At 43.1% G+C, this 19,937-nt stretch overlaps 1 protein-coding gene across 1 annotated transcript; it reads right to left on the bottom strand.

Moving 5' to 3' along the window:
• Positions 1–9,279: 9,279 nt before the first annotated feature.
• On the bottom strand, positions 9,280–19,108 carry dhfr (dihydrofolate reductase). The gene is given in 6 exon segments (NM_001141901.1): positions 9,280–9,464; positions 12,633–12,748; positions 13,837–13,963; positions 15,509–15,614; positions 18,425–18,474; positions 18,899–19,108. Coding segments are annotated over 6 exon segments (573 nt in total). The 5' UTR covers positions 18,991–19,108; the 3' UTR covers positions 9,280–9,382.
• Between the last annotated feature and the right edge of the window lie 829 nt (positions 19,109–19,937).

Genomic DNA, 19,937 nt, shown 5'->3' with positions numbered 1-19,937 from the left:
CATGACTGTCTTAGTGTGTTTGGACCATGATAGTTTGTTGTTGATGTGGACACCAAGGAACTTGAAGCTCTCAACCTGCTCCACTGCAGCCCCGTCGATGAGAATGGGGGTGTGCTCGGTCCTCCTTTTCCTATAGTCCACAATCATCTCCTTTGTCTTGATCACGTTGAGGGAGAAGTTGTTGTCCTGGCACCACACGGCCAGGTCTCTGACCTCCTCCCTCCTTCCTTTCATTTCATGTCAGGTGAGTTGAGAAACCGATTTAGGCCTATAATTATTCTATATCATAAACCGGGTAGTTTGGGTCCTTGATGCTGGCTGATTGGCTGAAACAGCATTCCAGCCGTGTGTACAGTATATCTGACAATATACTCCGGCTATGACGCAATGCTTGTGTAAATATTATTGTGCTGAAAAACTCTGTTGTATCACAACTGTTTTGCCAAATGCGTTCTACATCTGTTGTACAACTTGAGTGTGTGTATTTGGCCAGTGTGTGGCTGCATGTGTTTGCAGCAGCAGGAAGTGTGAGCTCTACAGTCAGGATCCATACCAAATGGCACCCTATTCCCATAGTGCACTACTTTAGACCAGAGCCCTATCTAGGGAATAAGGTGCCATAGGCCTCTGGTCTAAAGTAGTGCACTATGTAGGGAATATGGTGCCATAGGCCTCTGGTCTAAAGTAGTGCACTACATTGAGCGTACAAAACATTAGGAACATCTGTTCTTTGCATGAAATAGACTGACCAGGTGAATCCAGCTGAAAGCTACGATCCCTTATGGGTGAATGAGCAAAACAAAATATTTAAGTGCCTTTGAACGGGGTATGGTAGTAGGTGCCAGGCGAACTGTTTTCAGTGTGTCAAGAACTACAGTGCTGCAGGGTTTTTCACACTCAAGAGTTTCCTGTGTGTATCAAGAACGGTCCACCACACAAAGGACATCCAGCCAACTTGACACAACTGTGGGAAGCATTGGAGTCAATATGGGCCAGCATCCCTGTGGAACGCTTTCAACACCTTGTAGAGTCCATGTCCTGACGAATTGAGGCTGTTCTGTGTGCAAAGAGGGTTGCAACTCAACATTAGGAAGGTGTTCCTAATGTTTTGTACACTCAGTGTATATAGGGAATAGGGTGCGGACGCACCCTGAGAGGCAGCAGGGCTGGTGACAAGGGCTCTCTCTGTAGGGTGGCATTTAAACCTCTTTTAGTGCTTTGCTTTGAGAGCCGGCCCTGGCCTTCAAACTGCCTGAGTACAGAGAGAATGCATGATGACAGCCAACTCAGTGGCAGCCAGCGGAATACAGGAACGATTTCAAACCGTTTGGGTTGGAGAGTGAGTGGGGAACACAACTCGCAGACAAAAGAAGAAGAAAAAAGGAGAGTCATTCTGTCATTGATGTCAGAAAGACCGTGACGAGCCTGTGGGGTTTTGTTGTTCCGTTTGACAGAGAAACAGAACCTTCAACAAAATGGTGTTGAATACATTTTCATTTTGGAAATTGATTCGAATGATCTGACCTAAATCATCCATTAGGAATTAGACCATCGTCTACTTGTAGAATTTATTAGAAAAGTTAACAAATCTTGTAGAGAAAATGTTAGAAAATGAGATGGGGAAATATTAATATGAAAAATATTCTCTATCAAAATGACATCAAGTTTCTGAGCAATGCAATGTCCTTTAAAGTACATTATAATTAACTTCCTTGAAAATGTAGACAAGCTTTTTCCCCCCCATGTTTGCTGTTGATATCAGGATATATTATATATATTTAGAATCAGTCAAGATGATGGAAAGTCTGAGCATGTCTGTGTTGTGTGTGTCTGAGCATGTCTGTGTTGTGTGTGTGTGTGTGTCTGAGCATGTCTGTGTTGTGTGTGTGTGTCTGAGTATATCTGTGTTGTGTGTGTGTGTGTCTGAGTATATCTGTGTTGTGTGTGTGTGTCTGAGTATATCTGTGTTGTGTGTGTCTGAGCATGTCTGTGTTGTGTGTGTGTGTGTGTCTGAGCATGTCTGTGTTGTGTGTGTCTGAGTATATCTGTGTTGTGTGTGTGTGTGTGTGTGTCTGAGTATATCTGTGTTGTGTGTGTCTGAGCATGTCTGTGTTGTGTGGTGTGTGTGTGTCTGAGCATGTCTGTGTTGTGTGTGTGTGTCTGAGTATATCTGTGTTGTGTGTGTGTGTGTGTGTGTGTGTGTCTGAGTATATCTGTGTTGTGTGTGTGTGTCTGAGTATATCTGTGTTGTGTGTGTCTGAGCATGTCTGTGTTGTGTGTGTGTGTGTGTGTCTGAGCATGTCTGTGTTGTGTGTTGTGTGTGTCTGAGTATATCTGTGTTGTGTGTGTGTGTGTGTCTGAGTATATCTGTGTTGTGTGTGTCTGAGCATGTCTGTGTTGTGTGTGTGTGTGTCTGATCATGTCTGTGTTGTGTGTGTGTGTCTGAGTATATCTGTGTTGTGTGTCTGAGTATATCTGTGTTGTGTTGTGTTGTGTGTGTATCTGAGATGCGAGGTCAAGTCCACCACTTATCACACCCGGCTGGATGTGTTATTTATAAGTGATATTTCAATGTGCAGTTTTCAGAGTGTAAGGCAGGCTGACCTCGTTCTAGTCACCCCCCCCCCCCCCCCACACACACACACACTGAGACACACATACACACACACACACACACACACACACACACACACAGTAAAGAGGGACATGAACTACAAACGGAGCACAGACACAACATGATATACATGTATTTGAGATAAGTTTGTTTATCAAAAGAAGGTATAAAATCAACACCTCAAACCTGCTTCGCTCTTTACACACACACGTTTCTGCGTCATTACAGCAGGGCAACGGTGTCACAGTCAGACAAATGAAAAGGCTGCTGGTTCTTACTGTATGTATAGACATAATACAAATATTGAATTAAAAAAAAAGCACTCTGCATGAGTCACCTGAACCCTGGGGGGGGGGTCTCCTTTCTAGATGGAGCAGGGTTGAGATGATGTTGTATGTTACAATACTCTGAGTAAGATTACTTTTATAAAGGCTTTCTAATTAGTTGATACATTATACATCACTGAAATATTTGAATGAACTGTTCTAGTTCGTTGGTTAAAGTTACTGTGTGTTACTGTGTTACTGTATTACTGTGTTACTGTATTACTGTGTTACTGTGTTACTGTATTACTGTGTATTACTGTGTTACTGTGCTACTGTATTACTGTGTTACTGTGTATTACTGTGTTACTGTGTATTACTGTGTTACTGTGTATTACTGTGTATTACTGTGTTACTGTGTATTACTGTGTATTACATTATTATTCTACAACACATCCAGAACGCCGCAGCCCGTCTGGTGTTCAACCTTCCCAAGTTCTCTCACGTCACCCCGCTCCTCCGCTCTCTCCACTGGCTTCCAGTTGAAGCTCGCATCCGCTACAAGACCATGGTGATTGCCTACGGAGCTGTGAAGGGAACGGCACCTCCATACCTTCAGGCTCTGATCAGGCCCTACACCCAAACAAGGGCACTGCGTTCATCCACCTCTGGCCTGCTGGCCCCCCTACCTCTGAGGAAGCACAGTTCCCGCTCAGCCCAGTCAAAACTGTTCGCTGCTCTGGCACCCCAATGGTGGAACAAGCTCCCTCATGACGCCAGGACAGCGGAGTCAATCACCACCTTCCGGAGACACCTGAAACCCCACCTCTTTAATGAATACCTAGGATAGGATAAAGTAATCCTTCTAACCCCCCCCCCCCTTAAAAGATTTAGATGCACTATTGTAAAGTGGTTGTTCCACTGGATATCATAAGGTGAATGCACCAATTTGTAAGTCGCTCTGGATAAGAGCGTCTGCTAAATGACTTAAATGTAAATGTAATTACTGTGTTACTGTGTGTTACTGTTACTGTGTGTTACTGTTACTGTTTTACTGTGTATTACTGTGTTACTGTTTTACTGTGTGTTACTGTTACTGTGTATTACTGTGTTACTGTGTGTTATTGTGTTACTGTGTGTTACTGTGTTACTATATTACATTGTTACTGTGTGTTACTGTATTACTGTGTTACTGTGTATTACTGTGTTACTGTGTATTACTGTGTTTTAATGTGTATTACTGTGTTTTAATGTGTATTACTGTATTACTGTGTGTTACTGTGTATTACTGTGCTACCGTGTATTACTGTGTTAGTGTGTATTACTGTGTGTTAGTGTGTATTACTGTGTGTTACTGTGTATTACTGTGTTACTGTGTATTACTGTGTTACTGTGTATTACTGTGCTACTGTGCTACTGTGTGTTAACTGTGTGTTACTGTGCTACTGTGTTACTGTGTATTACTGTGCTACTGTGTGTTACTGTGCTACTGTGTGTTACTGTGATACTGTATTACTGTGTTTTACTGTGTTACTGTTACTGTGTATTACTGTGTGTTATTGTGTTACTGTGTGTTACTGTGCTACTGTGTATTACTGTGTTACTATATTACATTGTTACTGTGTGTTACTGTATTACTGTGTTACTGTGTATTACTGTGTTACTGTGTATTACTGTGTTTTAATGTGTATTACTGTGTTACTTTATATTACTGTATTACTGTGTGTTACTGTGTATTACTGTGTTTTAATGTGTATTACTGTGTTACTTTATATTACTGTATTACTGTGTGTTACTGTGTATTACTGTGTGTTACTGTGCTACCGTGTATTAGTGTTACTGTGTTACTGTGCGTTACTGTGTGTTACTGTGCTACTGTGTTACTGTGCTACTGTGTGTTACTGTGCTACTGTGTGTTACTGTGTGTTTACTGTGTTACTGTGTATTACTGTGTTAACTGTGCATTACTGTGCTACTGTGTGTTACTGTGCTACTGTGTATTACTGTGTGTTACTGTGCTACTGTGTGTTACTGTGCTACTGTGTGTTACTGTGCGTTACTTTGTGCTACTGTGTATTACTGTGTGTTACTGTGCGTTACTGTGTGCTACTGTGTGTTACTGTGCTACTGTGTGTTACTGTGTATTACTGTATTACTGTGCGTTACTGTGCTACTGTGTGTTACTGTGCTACTGTGTATTACTGTGTGTTACTGTGCTACTGTGTGTTACTGTGCTACTGTGTGTTACTGTGTGCTACTGTGTTACTGTGTGCTACTGTGTTACTGTGTGCTACTGTGTTACTGTGTGTTACTGTGTTACTGTGTGTTACTGTGTTACTGTGTGTTACTGTGTGCTACTGTGTTACTGTGTGCTACTGTGTTACTGTGTGCTACTGTGTTACTGTGTGCTACTGTGTTACTGTGTGCTACTGTGTTACTGTGTGTTACTGTGTTACTGTGTGTGTGTCTCAGTTATAGATTAACAGATAGGCGACATTGGTTCTTTAATATGCCTCAATACATCTATTAAATAATTTGAAGTAAATGGTTTTTCTACCCCACAATTCAATTCCCCCTCCTTCAAAAGACTGATAGCAACTTCAAGTGGAGATGTGTGTGTGTGTGTTTGCTTACCTGCGTGTGTGTGTTTGCTTGCCTGCGTATGTGTGTGTGTGTTTGTTTGCAGGGTATTTTTTCCGTTTGCACATAGGAAGGTGGTTATTGTAAACAATATTTTCCATAATAATAATAATATAATAATATTTTCCATAACGACCAGACTCGAGTAGAAGGCAAACAGACTGTGGTTAGGAGATGATGAAGTCCCATGTCTACAATTGAGTCACTGTATATATCAGTAATCGTGACTAAGGTAATACTTAAGAGAGGTGCCAATATCTTGCACTCAGATGTCCCAGGAACGGATTTACACACAGCGTAGGGAACTATTAGTGCACAAACAGACATGTAGAGAATTCAAAAGCAATAAACCTAGCATACCATCTAGTCAACTACCGCTATAGTGAAAATTGCAAATGTAAACAAAAGTCCATTCTTTTTCACTCGTTCACACAGATAGTACTAGTTCATTTTTTCTGTCAAAATGAGCATTTCTCCCACCTCCTCATCCATCCACGTATGTCTTGTCCAGTTAATATCATTTTACTACATTTCTTTGTTTGTTCAGTATTAAGTGTTGGGGTCAATTCCAGTCAATTCAGGAAGTACACTGACATTCCAAAATCCAATTCTCTTCAATTAGGAAAATGTCAAATTAGAATTTGGTTTACTTTCTGGTTAGAATTTAAATGGAATTGGTTTGAATACTCACATGTATTCACAGCATCACATGTATTTACAGCATCACATGTATTCACAGCATCACATGTATTCACAGCATATACATAAGTTGTTTCAATGAAGGAACTCACCATGAGTTGTATGGCCCTGTATCCATAAAATTACCTTTGATTATCTTGCTATACCCCTCAAATCACCTGGGATTCTCTTCACTGTTGTTATACATCCTGCTTGAACAGTTGACAATGCACCAAAAGATGCCCACCGAGGAACAAAACTACCGAGGAACACAACTACAGAGGAACAAAGAGACAAGGAGAGCGATAGATAGAAGTGTGATCTATGAGTGAGAGATCCTTTGAGTGGGAGAAAGGAGGAGGAATAGAGTGGAGAGGGAGAGGAGGAGAGCAGGTGTGACAGTTCTGATGGCTAGCTGGGGAAGAGGAAGATAACAACCCTGCCACTTTAAAGAGAGAAACAGAGATACAGAGAGACAGAGAGAGAGGGAGGGAGGGAGGAGAGAGAGAGGAGAGACAGAGACACAGAGAGAGAGAGAGAGAGGGAGGGAGGAGAGAGACACCGAGAGAGCGGGAGGGAGGGAGGAGAGAGAGACACAGAGAGACAGAGAGAGGGAGGGAGGGAGGGAGGGACAGAGAGAGAGAGGGAGGGAGGTAGGGAGGGAGGAGAGACAGAGAGGAGAGAGAGCGAGAGACAGAGGAGAGAGAGAAAGAGACAGAGGGAGGAGAGAGAGAGAGACACAGATAGAGGAAGGGAGGAGAGAGAGAGACACAGAGAGAGAGAGAGAGGGAGGGAGGGAGGAGAGGGAGACACAGAGACAGAGAGAGGGAGGGAGGGAGGGAGGGAGGGAGGGGGGGAGGGAGGAGAGAGACAGAGAGGGGAGAGAGCGAGAGACAGACGAGAGAGACACAGAGAGAGGAAGGGAGGAGAGAGAGACAGAGACAGAGAGAGAGAGGGAGGAGAGGGAGACACAGAGAGACAGAGAGGGAGGGAGGGAGACAGAGAGCGCGAGAGACAGAGAGAGAGACAGAGGGAGGAGAGACACAGCGAGAGGAAGGGAGGAGAGAGAGACACACAGAGGGAGGAAGGAGAGAGAGAGAGGGAAGAGAGAGAGAGCAACAGAGGGAGGAGAGAGAGCGAGAGAGAGACACAGAGAGAGAGAGGGAGGGAGGAGAAAGAGAGACAGAGGGAGGAGAGAGAGGGAGGGGAGCGACCGAGAGAGAGAGAGAGAGAGAGACCGAGAGAGAGGGAGGGTGTAGAAACAGAAAGAGCAACAGAGGGAGGAGAGAGACAGACACAGAGAGAGAGGGAGGAGAGAATGAGTGTGACAGGGATGGAGAGAATACAGTGAGGAGACTGGAGAGGAGAATGTTGACAGCAGGAGGATAGTTAATAGTGAGGAGACTGGAGAGGAGAATGTTGACAGCAGGAGGATAGTTAATAGTGAGGAGACTGGAGAGGAGAATGTTGACAGCAGGAGGATAGTTAATAGTGAGGAGACTGGAGAGGAGAATGTTGACAGCAGGAGGATAGTTAATAGTGAGGAGACTGGAGAGGTGAATGTTGACAGCAGGAGGATAGTTAATAGTGAGGAGACTGGAGAGGAGAATGTTGACAGCAGGAGGATAGTTAATAGTGAGGAGACTGGAGAGGAGAATGTTGACAGCAGGAGGATAGTTAATAGTGAGGAGACTGGAGAGTAGAATGTTGACAGCAGGAGGATAGTTAATAGTGAGGAATGCTGGTTTCTCAGTGAAGAACACAGGACAGCCAATGAGGACTTCTCTGATGGTACAAAACATGGGTCTGAGGTTGAGCTTGAGCACAGGTAAACACTCCCCTTGTCTTTTTGTTGTATTGAAAACTCACACTCTGTGGGGTGTGTGTATATGTGTGTATTAGAGCGAGAGACGGAGAGACAGAGTGTGTGTATGTCCCCTGGCATTATGCCATAACTGTTGAATATTCCAGGTGTTAAAACAGTCCAAGTCTCCATCGATCTGTGTGACGACTCGGCAGTCAGACAGCGTCAGGTCCTGGTCACTCAAGGCTGAGGTAATAAAGACGGCCTTTTGAACAACCCAACACCCTGTCAGCACTGTGCTCAGCCTGTGAAGACAGGAATAAGACCGTTTATAGCGCGTCCTTCACGTCCAAGACTAACTACTCACCCAGAGTCATACAGAAGTAGTTCACTCATGGACAAAGAAAGAGGCTGACCTAGGTCAGATTAAAGTCACAAGTGTGTTAAAATATCACATTTATCAAAAAAGGCTAGCACACAAAAATGGGATTCAGTTCTGTAAATTCATCTCATTATTTACAGATTTCGATCCGCCTTCAAGTCAGCTTTTGTGTATCTCCTCCAGAAACAGGTGCTCGCTCACCGTGTGTTTGTGTGATAATACGAGTGAGTGTCTCTCATCAGAAATGCTAATGTCTGTTCTCTTCAACATTTCCCAGACTCTCTCGTGTGCATGGCAGTGCACGGCAGGCTGAGGGGCACATGGCTCTGATCTCTGTATAATGACTCTCCTTTAAGTGCCAATCAAGGTGTGTGTGTTCTGTGTGGAGTGTGTGTCCTAGTGTGTGTTCTCGCGAGTTACAGCCAGGGCAGTGGGGCCTAATTGAGCAGGGTTAACATGATTAAAGCCACAGTGTGTGTGTGTGTGTGAGATGGAAAGGTGTACTCCTCTCCTGTGATAGGCCACTCCAGACACCTGGTGAGTTAATTAGCTTTCTAGTGAAACCTTCTGCATATTCATGCCATGTCTCATTTGGAATGAGCAGTCATGTCTCAGGCTGCATCCCAAACAGCACTCTATTCTCTACGTAGTGCACACTACCTATGACCAGGGCCCATTGACGCAGTCAAGAGTGGAACAATCTACCTTAGAAACCACTGTTTTTAATGGGTTTGTGCGAGAAATCTAAATAAAATGTTTCAATGTTTGTAAAGTCTGTTTCTGTGAAAAAAATATCCAAGGAAATAAAATATAACCAAAAAAGAAAGGAATAGGAGAAAGAAAAAACACAAAACAACCAGGTTTCTTTTCGGTGAAAATATCACAATTAACTTGTAATGGAATTAAAGACATTTTATTAATTACATTTGAGTGACAACAATGAGCAGCGAGAAAATATTTACATGACAACCACAGGATGTTTTCCTGGGTGTGTTTATAGCTCATTGGTCGATGCTTTCGTAGACTTCAAATCTGTACTGTAGCCCCGCCTCCTCCTGTAAATCTTGTGGGACTCCTGGGAACCTGAGAGAGAGGAGGAGGAGAGAGAGAGGAGAGGAGAGAAAGAGAGAGAGACCGAGAGAAACACAACCACTCAAATCTATCCTCCAGCTCCACTCAACCACACAACAACAAGGACCATGATTTCGGCTCTTCACTGAAACCAGGTTGGCCGTTTTCAATTCTTTAGGGCCATCGTAAACTTGGTCAAGATGGTACTTTACACCATAACGACACCATCTTGTGGGTTTGTCTCCGTTAAATTTGTCTTAGATAACATTCATGAGAAGAGAGTTGACCCCACGAAGACAAAAACATTTATCATTGAGTTGAGATACGGTTTAATCTGATCTCCATGGTTTAATCTGATCTCCATGGCTTAATCTGATCTCCATGGCTTAATCTGATCTCCATGGCTTAATCTGATCTCCATGGCTTAATCTGATCTCCATGGTTTAATCTGATCTCCATGGCTTAATCTGATCTCCATGGCTTAATCTGATCTCCATGGCTTAATCTGATCTCCATGGCTTAATCTGATCTCCATGGCTTAATCTGATCTCCATGGCTTAATCTGATCTCCATGGCTTAATCTGATCCTAAATCGCCATGATGACAGACAGACATCAACAAACAGAGGATAAACCCAGAGGCACCAGTCTGGTAGAAAACTTGTCTCACTCCCACGTCTCGTTGTGTGCAATCTGACACACACACACACACACACACACACACACACACACACACACACACACACACACACACACACACACACACACACACACACACACACACACACACACACACACACACACACACACACGCTTGGCAGGCATCAGTGTGACCACTAACATGACAGCGATGTCAGAGAAATGTATTGTTAGGAGGATACAGACAGGTAGAACACACGGAACGTCTCAGTAAAAGGTGACAGGTAGAACACACGGAACGTCTCAGTAAAAGGTGACAGGTAGAACACACGGAACGTCTCAGTAAAAGGTGACAGGTAGAACACACGGAACGTCTCAGTAAAAGGTGACAGGTAGAACACACGGAACGTCTCAGTAAAAGGTGACAGGTAGAACACACGGAACGTCTCAGTAAAAGGTGACAGGTAGAACACACGGAACGTCTCAGTAAAAGGTGACAGGTAGAACACACGGAACGTCTCAGTAAAAGGTGACAGGTAGAACACACGGAACGTCTCAGTAAAAGGTGACAGGTAGAACACACGGAACGTCTCAGTAAAAGGTGACAGGTAGAACACACGGAACGTCTCAGTAAAAGGTGACAGGTAGAACACACGGAACGTCTCAGTAAAAGGTGACAGGTAGAACATTCAGTAAGGTGACATCACCATGAGTACACTCTCTCTCTCTCTCTCTGTGTTCAGGGACGAGCTAGTTAATAACCAAAACAAATGATTCTAATCATAAGGGATGTGTTTGATGTTTTACCTTTGAAAAGCAGCCTGGATGTCTGTTGTTGTGGCAACACATTTTGTTTTGTCTGTTATAAAAACCTCAGAACGTGACTTGAACTGAGCCTATTCACTGCAAATGCACATTAGCATAACCCCCTCCTTTTAAGAAAGATCTTACATTTTTAAGATCTTAAAACACCTTTTTAACTGTGTTTTTACTTAGGGTTTTGTAGACTCGACCCTAAATGATGTGCTCTCTAACACCTGGAGCTGCATGGCAAATGGTCCGGGAACCAAGAACCCAAGTCCAGTGTGTCATTCCCCCTCTGAAGGGCCAACATGCACTGTCCCTCTCTGTTACAGTAGATCAAATCAAATGTTATTGGTCACATACACATGGTTAGCAGATGTTAATGCGAGTGTAGCGAAATGCTTGTGCTTCTAGTTCCGACCGTGCAGTAATATCTAACAAGTAATCTAACAATTTCACAACAACTACCTTATACACACAAGTGTAAAGGGATGAATAAGAATATGTACATATAAATATATGGATGAGCGATGGCCGAACGGCATAGGCAGGATGCAATAGATGGTATAGAATACAGTATATACATATGAGATGAGTAATGTAGACATTATTAAAGTGGCGTTATTTAAAGTGACCAGTGATACCTCTATTAAATCCATTTATTAAATGTATTAAAGTAGCCAGTGATTTGAGTCTGTATGTAGGCAGCAGCCTCTCTGAGTTAGTGATGGCTGTTTAACAGTCTGGTGGCCGTGAGATAGAAGCTGTTTTTCAGTCTCTCGGTCCCAGCTTTGATGCACCTGTACTGACCTTGCCTTCTGGATGATAGTGGGGTGAACAGGCAGTGGCTCAGGTGGTTGTTGTCCTTGATGATATTTTTGACCAGAGAATCTTGTTTTTCATGGTCTGAGAGTCCTTCAGATGCCTTTTGGTAAATTCCAAGTGGGCTGTCATGTGCTTTTTACTGAGGAGTGGCTTCCGTCTGGCCACTCTACCATAAAGGCCTGATTGGTGGATCGCTGCAGAGATGGTTGTCCTTCTGGAAGGTTCTCCTATCTCCATAGAGGACTCTGGAGCTCTGTCAGAGTGACCATTGGGTTCTTGGTCACCTCCCTGACCAAGGCCCTTCTCCCCCGATTGGTCAGTTTGGCCGGCTCTGGGAAGAGTTCCAAACTTCTTCCATTTAAGAGTTATGGAGGCCACTGTGTTCTTGGGGACCTTCAATGCTGCAGAAATGTTTTGGTACCCTTCCCCAGATCTGTGCCTCGACACAATCGTGTCTCAGAGCTCTACGGACAATTCCTTCGACCTCATGGCTTGGTTTTTGCTCTGACATGCACTGGCAACTCTTGGAGCTTATATAGACAGGTGTGCACCTTTCCAAATCACGTCCAATCAATTGAATTTACAACAGGTGGACTCTAATCAAGTTGTAGAAACATCTCAAGGATGATCAATGGAAACAGCATGCCCAATTTCGAGTCCATTAGCAAAGGGTCTGAACATTTATGAAATTAAGGTATCTGTTTTTTTTGGGGGGGGGGTTTTGTATTAATTTGCAAACATTTCTAAAAACCTGTTTTCGCTTTGTCATTATGAGGTATTGTGTGTAGATTGATGAAGATTTTTAATTGAATCTATTTTCAGAATAAGACTGTAACGTAACAAAATGTGGAAAAAGGGAAGTGGTCTGAATACTTTCAGAATGTCTGTGTGTGTGCACGCGTGCGATACTCACTCTGGCAGTAGGCGGTATTGGTCTTGGTTGATTTCAGGCAGGAAGGTGTCACTCTTAAACTGCTGCAGGATCCGTGTCACAAACAACCTCCTGGTCCCCTGACTCTCCATCATCTCCTGGGAAACCAGACAACAAATAAACAACAAATAAATACACACAATGTATACGTTTGGGATTTAAAGACCGAGACTCACATTTGTCAATCATTTCAGAGTAGGAGTACTGATCTTAGATCAGTTTGCCCTTTAGAACATAATGAATCAGATTATTAAGGGGGGCGGGGGGGGGGGGGGGGGGAGACCTGATCTAAGATCAGTTTGCCCTTTAGAACATAATGAATCAGATTATTAAGGGGGGGGGGGGGAGAGACCTGATCTAAGATCAGTTTGCCCTTCAGAACATAATGAATCAGATTATTAAGGATGGGGGGAGACCTGATCTAAGATCAGTTTGCCCTTTAGAACATAATGAATCAGATTATTAAGGGGGGGAAGACCTGATCTAAGATCAGCACTCCAACTCTGAAACTCTTGACAAATAGACCCAAGATGTTATTTTCTACTAAAATGCCCCATTGTAGATCGACCCGGACAGTTTGTGTGTTCATAAGGTTATGTGGTTAAATGGAAAATAGTCAAGGTCTAAAGTCCCAAACTTAACATTTAAAGAGTTAACACTTTAGATGGAGATATGAGGTGGAGAGAGAGAGTGTGTGTGTGTGTGTGGAGAAGTGAAGAGACTTCAAGAGCGTGTGCTGTATTGTCAAAAGCATCCTTGAGCGATGAGGTCTCCATGACAACCTACCGAGGGAAAGAAAGGTATGAGGTGCGTGTGTGTATGGAGATTGAAACTTTTCTACTTTCAATTTCTTTCAGATTAGTGGACAAATAGCATAATTGAAAAGTGTCTCAGTGTTTTTTGACAGTGGAGAATGCACCAAGGTCGTCAATGAGGTCTTGCGTCACAAGTTTCTGAGGTAAAATACGTTTAGAACACTAAAGAAGTTCCCACTCTAGTAAACAGTTTCAAAGCGCCCACTCACTCAAAACCCATTTCTCTACAAGTCTGTCTTTATTACCACATCCCTCTACACAAGTTCCCATCTGGTGCAAGGCCATGCTCAGAGACTGTTGACCCATTCCAAATGGACCCTATCCAATCCTCCACATGAAGGACCAATGGCTAAGGCCTGTGTATTTCTTACCTTGTACAGAGAGCTGCCCCCGATCACCCAGACCTGGTCGGCCCGTTCTGCCATCTCAGCCATGTCCAGCAGGCAGAGTGCTGAGCGGAAGTCTGACGCCAGGTGGTGAGCCCCGGCTGGAGGCTTTCTGACATTACCACAACACGGGAGTAATGTCAGGGCAACACGGGAGTAATGTTAGGGCAACACGGGAGTAATGTTAGGGCAACACGGTAGTAATGTTAGGGCAACACGGTAGTAATGTTAAGGCAACACGGTAGTAATGTTAAGGCAACACGGTAGTAATGTCAGGGCAACACTGTAGTAATGTTAAGACAAAACTGTAGTAATGTTAGGGCAACACGGTAGTAATGTTAGGGCAACACGGTAGTAATGTTAAGGCAACACGGTAGTAATGTTAAGGCAACACGGTAGTAATGTCAGGGCAACACGGTAGTAATGTCAGGGCAACACGGGAGTAATGTCAGGGCAACACGGGAGTAATGTCAGGGCAACACGGGAGTAATGTCAGGGCAACACGGGAGTAATGTTAAGACAACACGGTAGTAATGTTAGGGCAACACGGGAGTAATGTTAGGGCAACACGGGAGTAGTGTTAGGGCAACACGGTAGTTGTGTTAAGACACCACGGTAGTAATGTTAGGGCAACACGGGAGTAATGTTAAGGCAACACGGTAGTAATGTTAGGGCAACACGGTAGTAATGTTAGGGCAACACGGTAGTTGTGTTAAGACAACACGGTAGTAATCTTAAGACAACACGGTAGTAATGTTAAGACAAAACTGTAGTAATGTTAGGGCAACACGGTAGTAATGTTAGGGCAACACGGTAGTAATGTTAAGGCAACACGGTAGTAATGTTAAGGCAACACGGTAGTAATGTCAGGGCAACACGGTAGTAATGTCAGGGCAACACGGGAGTAATGTCAGGGCAACACGGGAGTAATGTCAGGGCAACACGGGAGTAATGTCAGGGCAACACGGGAGTAATGTTAAGACAACACGGTAGTAATGTTAGGGCAACACGGGAGTAATGTCAGGGCAACACGGGAGTAATGTCAGGGCAACACGGGAGTAATGTCAGGGCAACACGGGAGTAATGTTAGGGCAACACGGGAGTAATGTCAGGGCAACACGGGAGTAATGTTAGGGCAACACGGGAGTAATGTCAGGGCAACACGGTAGTAATGTCAGGGCAACACGGGAGTAATGTCAGGGCAACACGGGAGTAATGTTAGGGCAACACGGGAGTAATGTCAGGGCAACACGGGAGTAATGTTAGGACAACACGGTAGTAATGTTAAGGGCAACATGGAATTAATGTTAAGGGCAACACGGTAGTAATGTTAAGACAACACGGTAGTAATGTTAAGACAACACGGGAGTAATGTTAAGACAACACGGTAGTAATGCTAGGGCAACACGGTAGTAATGTCAGGGCAACACGTTAGTAATGTTAAGACAACATGGTAGTAACAATGTGTTTTGGTTCATAGTATTTAATGGCTTCAGTATTACATTGTCCCTTATGACACTAATAGACACACAGAGGAAGACAACCTTCCCTATACTATCCTCTTGCAGGTACAGATAACACAGGATGATGAACACATTGTATAGAAATGAGTAGCTGGTAAGTGACTGTCATTACAGATGTCCTCCATGCCTCTTACTTAAGTTCTCTGCTGAGAACGATGTTGATCCTGTTCTTGAGTGGCCGGTTCCGCTCTGGAATGGAGAACCACGTCTTCCGCCCCATGATGACAACATTCTGTTTACCTAACCAATCCCAGACAGAAATGACAACATTCTGTTAACCTAACCAATCCCAGACAGAAATGACAACATTCTGTTTATTTAACCAATCCCTGACAGAAATGACAACATTCTGTTTATTTAACCAATCCCAGTCAGAAATGACAACATTCTGTTTATTTAACCAATCCCTGACAGAAATGACAACATTCTGTTTATTTAACCAATCCCAGACAGAAATGACAACATTCTGTTTACCTAACCAATCCCAGACAGAAATGACAACATTCTGTTAACCTAACCAATCCCAGACAGAGAAGATGACAACATTCTGTTTATTTAACCAATCCCAGTCAGAGAAGATGACAACATTCTGTTTATTTAACCAATCCCAGACAGAGAAGATGACAACATTCTGTTTATTTAACCAATCCCAGTCAGAGAAGATGACAACATTCTGTTTATTTAACCAATCCCAGACAGACATGAGTTTCCCCTGGTCAAGAATAGCTCAGGGTCCTACACTGCCCTGAGACATGGCTGAGGCCTGCTATGGTGTCTATGGAGGCCACGTCTCAGGGCTAGGCCAGGCCTACAGTCTAGCACAGGACTGTTTGATTCCAGAACTGAAGGGCAAAAACACTTTTTGTTTTCATGCTCTCATTCTAATCTAGGACTGTTTCAGATCTAGGGAACCAGGTGGGTGAAATGAACTACCAGGTAGAAAGAACAGGACTGGAATATAGTGAGGAAAGTCATCCAGAAAAGGACAGGGGAATGACATTTGATGATGACAGAACATGTGATATAGGTGCTCAGCTCATGTGATGAGTGAGATGTTATATCAAGTTTGCAGACGACACTACAGCGGTAGGCTTGATTACCAACAACGACGAGACGGCCTACAGGGAGGAGGTGAGGGCCCTCGGAGTGTGGTGTCAGGAAAATAACCTCTCACTCAATGTCAACAAAACAAAGGAGATGATCGTGGACTTCAGGAAACAGCAGAGGGAGCAGCCCCCCTATCCACATCGACGGGACAGTAGTGGAGAAGGTGGAAAGTTTTAAGTTCCTCGGCGTACACATCACGGACAAACTGAAATGGTCCACCCACACAGACAGCGTGGTGAAGAAGGCGCAGCAGCGCCTCTTCAACCTCAGGAGGCTGAAGAAATGTGGCTTGTCACCAAAAACACTCACAAACTTTTAGATGCACAATCCTGTCGGGCTGTATCACCGCCTGGTACGGCAACTGCTCCTCCCACAACCGTAAGGCTCTCCAGAGGGTAGTGAGGTCTGCACAACGCATCACCGGGTGCAAACTACCTGCCCACCAGGACACCTACACCACCCGATGTCACAGGAAGGCCAAAAAGATCATCAAGGACAACAACCACCTGAGCCACTGCCTGTTCACCCTGCTATCATCCAGAAGGCGAGGTCAGTACAGGTGCATCAAAGCTGGGACCGAGACACTGAAAAACAGCTTCTATCTCACGGCCACCAGACTGTTAAACAGCCATCACTAACACTGAGTGGCTGCTGCCAACATACTGACTCAAATCTCTAGCCACTTTAATAATTAAAAATTGGATGTAATAAATGTATCACTAGTCACTTTAAACAATGCCACTTTACATAATGTTTACATACCCTACATTACTCATCTCATATGTATATACTGTACTCTATACCATCTACTGCATCTTGCCTATGCCGTTCGGCCATCCATATATTTATATGTACATATTCTTAATCATTCTTTTACACTTGTGTGTTTAAGATAGTCGTTGTGAAATTGTTAGATTACTTGTTAGATATTACTGCATGGTCGGAACTAGAAGCACAAGCATTTCGCTACACTCGCATTAACATCTGCTAACCATGTGTATGTGACCAATAAAATTTGATTTGGTTTATATACTGTAGATGCTCCTGACTTTGGACTCAGTACTGTAAAAGCAGTGAGGGTATGTACCGGTGTATTCATTTGGACCACGAGTGTTTTTTATTTTTTTTATTAAAGAGCAACTCCACCACTTTTGAACCTAATTTTCATTATGATGAGCACAATACCAGTGTCTACATATGTGAAAACAGTGCATTTCTAAGTTTTGTAGACAATAAAGTAAAAAAGTTACACCGATTACATCATCAAAAACAATGACATTTTAAAAACAATGATTTTCAAACACTGAGATTCGCGGTGACGTGGGGAGAAAGAAAATACTCTCCCTTGGGCTAGAAACTCGTTGCAGGTTTTGAAAATCACAATTATTAAAAAACTTTTAATCCTACCCTGTGATGTCACAGAGAGGCATTTTTTTATGTTTTTTTTAACCACCGATCATGGAAACGGTTTGGTGCTGGAGATAATGAATACGAGGTTAAAAAGTGGCGGAATTGCCCTTTAAAAATAATATTTACCAGATGATATTTCGTCTCATGATACTGTGCACATGGTGCTATACTGCCACCTAGTGGTCATTAATAATACCGTTTCATGTTTACAACTGTCACAGTGTTCACAACTGAACCAGCCAATGACTGTATCCGTGCGTGGAGTAAACTCATGTGATTTACACCTCATTGGTTAAAAAAATACAAATAATATGTAATAACCTGAACCAGCCCTTTACCCCCACCACACACCCAGCTATGACTCTACTGATAAAGCTACTGTATTGAGGAAAAAGTAACTTTTTATACCTGTGATATGTGGTAATCCTACCTAGCTACGGTATCTTAAGATGAATGGACTAACTGTAAATCGCTCTGGACAAGAACATCTGCTAAAATGAATAACATGTCAAATGTATGGAAACTCACTGTACCTTCCACTGAAGACGTCATTGTCATCTTCTGGAAATACTTAAATTCATTACTGTAAAAGAAGTCAACATCATTATTGTATGTGAGACAAGGAGGAAAAACAACAGTCCAGTAAGAATGTAGAGAAACTGTGAAGTCAATTTTATGGGTTAACTACAGAAATTATGACTTCCTGTTATATGCCATGATACTTGAGCCTTGTGCAAACCCTGGACTTTGGATCCCCAACGTTGTCATTCATTGCATTATCAGCAAGCTGACTTGCTAGATTTCTTGCTAGATTTCTGTACCACACATCAATAGACCAATATTTGCCATTTCAACAATGTTGTTAGCTTTCCATTCGTTGCCAGCTAGTTGAAACAGATATGATGTGTATATAGGCTATTGTTGTAGATGGCTTAGCTAGCTGTTGAAACTAAATGAATGAATGAGGCTAACGACGGTAGCTAGCTAGCTAGGCTAACGTTACTTACTTGAGTCTCTTCGGATGCCAAGGTAGATTCCCGTTATTTCCAATCCCCATATCAGGACAAACAGCCACAATGCAGTTCAGCACACGAGACATTTTAACTTGACGAAAAAGTGCAATGATGAAAAATGATTTTTAGCTCAACCAAAATGAAGATATACAGTGAAGATATACTAGGCAGCCAACTGTGGACTACTGTACAGTTCCCGCCAACAGAGATACGTATTTAACCGGATATGATAACGGTGTGGTGTGGCCAAAGATTTTGTATAACTAAACCCAGATAGACCACAGCCTGTCGTTTCCAATGGGAACAAATGAGCCATAGTGGGCAGAACCAAGCACGGTTTAGCAAGATCCTATTGGCCTGTTCTAGCATATATCTGCATATTTCAGTTAGAGAACGCCTACTCCGTGAAGTGCGCGTGTGCAATAACTAAATTCGCCGTTGCTCTCCTTCCGAACAACGCATTTTTTTTGTACAATTTTGATAAAGGGTAAAGTATACAAAACCTAGTTCACTCTGTTCATAGTAGATTTTAATTTTGGGAAGAAAAAACTGTATTGAGATCAAATGTTTAATCGATGAGAAAACTTACAGAATGTTGGTCAAAAACCATCTTCTTCAATCTTCTCCCATTGCCAGCCAGTGGACTTCCTCTCACTACCATTTTTGGGATTGAGTGGAAACGCCAAGCATATGCGTCACAAATGTTACATCCAGTGAAATATCGGTTTCATTGTTCTATCTGTGGTATGGCCCAACGCTTCTTCGAGGCAGTCCTTTGGAGTACATTTCTCAAATATTAGCCCCTGCCCTCTATAGGTAATTTTTGGAACATACTATACTGTATATGTCAATGTATAGATAACAGGGGGAAATCTAAATACAGTGGAGAGAAGAAATGTTGGGCCTAGAAATGCTAGGCCTAGCAAGGCTACTTTTGTAAGGTAGTTTACTCTCTCTTTCTCTTTCTCTTCTCTCTCTCTCTCTCTCTCTCTCTCTCTCTCTCTCTCTCTCTCTCTCTCTCTCTCTCTCTCTC

Source organism: Salmo salar, chromosome 15 (assembly GCF_965601325.2).
Source record: "Salmo salar chromosome 15, fSalSal1, whole genome shotgun sequence".
Classification (NCBI taxonomy): Eukaryota; Metazoa; Chordata; class Actinopteri; order Salmoniformes; family Salmonidae; genus Salmo; species Salmo salar.
The sequence above is the reverse complement of the archived record's forward strand: the minus strand, read 5'-3'. Positions and strand labels throughout refer to the sequence as shown.